The sequence below is a fragment of the Apis dorsata genome, unplaced genomic scaffold (genome assembly GCF_000469605.1).
Source record: "Apis dorsata unplaced genomic scaffold, Apis dorsata 1.3 scaffold_1062, whole genome shotgun sequence".
In the NCBI taxonomy this organism is placed as follows: Eukaryota; Metazoa; Arthropoda; class Insecta; order Hymenoptera; family Apidae; genus Apis; species Apis dorsata.
The window spans coordinates 43,927-46,678 of NW_006264160.1; the positions used below are offsets into that span (position 1 = coordinate 43,927).

A 2,752-nucleotide genomic window follows, 5' to 3' on the forward strand; every position below is an offset into this window, starting at 1 on the left:
TTATATATTCTCTTAATTATTAGACATTAAATACAGAAATTAAACAATAATGTTTTTATTTTTTGATTTTCAATATTATTTATATTATTTACTGATAAATATATTTACATATTACTGTAAGTATTGTATTCAAGCAAAAATATCAGTTATTCAAAATCAAAAAAGAATATGATAAATTTTCTTTAATCATATTATGCATTATATTATATGAAATTATATAAAATTAGTCTCTTATTTTTGTAAACATTTTATAAATTTTATTTTATACGATCAATTTTATTTTATAGTTTAAATTAATATCTTTTAAATAAAATTTACCATTTGAAAACAAATATAAATAAAATGAATTCTGATTTTTTATTTTTTATTAATTGTCAGAGAGAATATAAAAATTCAAGGAATATAAATAAATTAATATTTTGCACGAAAATTCCAATAAAATTGATTAATTATAATAAAAATAATATAAACGTGATTTTAAACATTTCATTAAAAAAAAGTGATTTTTTTATTACATCTTATTAAAATGATACGAAATATTTATATTTTTCAATAAATTTTTATGTCACAAATTTTAATGTAATATTTAATTTTATTTAATATATCTCAAAGATATACTATTAAGACTTTATTATAAAAATTAAAAAGATTATATCATAAATTCATTATATGAAAATAATGAAATATTAAATCTTTCCATGAATGAAATTTCTTGAATACCGCATTTTGCAAATAAACAATGAATTTATTCAGCACAAAAGTTTCATATGCCAAAGAAAAAAGATTTAAACGATTCTCTTGAAATACGAATTTTTAATGACATTTTTGACAAATACTACATGAATTTTAATTTCCGCATTTTTCAATAATAGAAATCATAGAAAATTCATTTCGTCAAACGTAACAAATATCCATTTAATATTTAAAAACAATAGCGTTGCGATAAAATCGATTCTAATGAAACTTGATCCTATATTACGATACCAATAATTTTATCATTTTATATTGCTATTCGTCAAACAAACTTTATTAATATATTGCATTTTAATCGACTTATTTAACACCAATATGGTTAAAATTGACAAATGATAATATATCTTTCAATATATATATGTATATCTTAATATTTGAATTCGTTTCGCTAAAAAAATAAATATTATAAATTTTAGTATAATATATATTATAAATATAAACAAATAATGAAAATTTTGTAATAATAAAAAAAATAAGCAATTATTTCGATAAAAAAAAATATTTATGAATAAAAATTGAAATTATCACAATGAGAAATTAAAATTTTTATTTTGTATAAATGAAATAATTATTTTTTCGTTCTCAATCAAATATATTTTTTCTCAATATTTTCAAATAAAAAATTAATTATTTTTCCATTAAAAAAATCATATATATATAATGATAATTATTAAAAAATATTTGAAATAATATCTTTATAATAATAGTTGCTTAATATTATTTAATATTATTAAATAATAATAATATTTAACGAAAATAAAATAATATTTAATAAAAATGATAATTATTATAAAAATACCTGAAATAATATCTCTACAATAATTGTATTATAAATTTCATGTTTTTTTATATAAATTATTTTATTTTTCAAGATTTTAATGTCACTTACCCAGCATGAAGAAACATATAAAATGCAAACCTCCAGAGCTCGAGACGTTTGTCCGGTCTGTAAATGAAAACGCTGTCGATTGGTACCGGTCCTGAAGGATTTACCTCTCCCATCGCCACTGTATAATATGTAAAGAAACCCAGCTATAATCAAAAATTAATGGATATTATCAATAAATTTTCATGATTTTATAAATTAATAATGTAGGTGATATAAAAAAATGAAAATAAAAAATTTTATAAGAATTTCTATAAAATTCTATTAACTAGACATGTTTATTAATTAAATATATTTTTAACTAGATAAATTCTATCAAAAATATATATTCAATAATTTTTATTTGAAATATAATTTTAAATAATTAAAAAATTAGTAAAAAGAAATTCTTCTTTTTTATAGTAGTTTATTTATAAACTATATTTATAAATATATTTATAAAATTTTAATAATAATAATGATTTTTAGTTTATTGTATTTATGATTTATAATTTTTAATAAAAAATAAGAACAAAAAATAAAAATGTCATTTCAAATATTTTGTATTGTTTTTTTGAAATAAGCTAATTTCAAGAAAATAGAGATTTCTTTAATTAAGAGATTCTCTAATCTTTAACTAAGAGATTAAATATATTTTTATATTAAATACGTTATTAATTTTTAAAATTTTATGAATACAATGATGTATTTTATTATGGAAGAAATAATAGATTTTTCTATTTTTAAATTCATTCATAATTTTTGCAAATTATTACAATTCCACTATTATAGAATATGATTTTATAAAAAGTTAAGTATTTATAAAACTAACTCAATGAAATATTTATATGTATTTATCTTAACGTTTTCAATAATTCCTTCTATTAAAAAAATGAAAACGATCTTTTATTTTTCTGATACTATTTTAACTTTATTATTATTTTAACTTTTTTGTTATAGTTTTATATTAGTAATATTAAAAATATTATATATATATTTTAATTATTTTCATGTTTCGCTATTGTAAAACATCTTAAGTTAAGAAATATTTCTTCTATAAATTCTGCAAATAATATTTTTTTATTTCATCTTTTCTAAATATATTATTTATGGAAAATGCTTTGAAGTAAAATA

General features: G+C 16.1%; 1 protein-coding gene across 1 annotated transcript in view; it reads right to left on the reverse strand.

Annotated features, from left to right (window-relative positions):
- LOC102677135 (protein rhomboid-like) overlaps positions 1-1,807 on the reverse strand; it is a 33,251-nt gene extending 31,444 nt beyond the window's left edge. Inside the window, exon 1 of the mRNA XM_031514570.1 lies at positions 1,643-1,807. Coding sequence (XP_031370430.1) covers positions 1,643-1,755 — 113 coding nt within the window. The 5' untranslated portion in view covers positions 1,756-1,807. The remainder of the gene's footprint in view (positions 1-1,642) is intronic.
- Between the last annotated feature and the right edge of the window lie 945 nt (positions 1,808-2,752).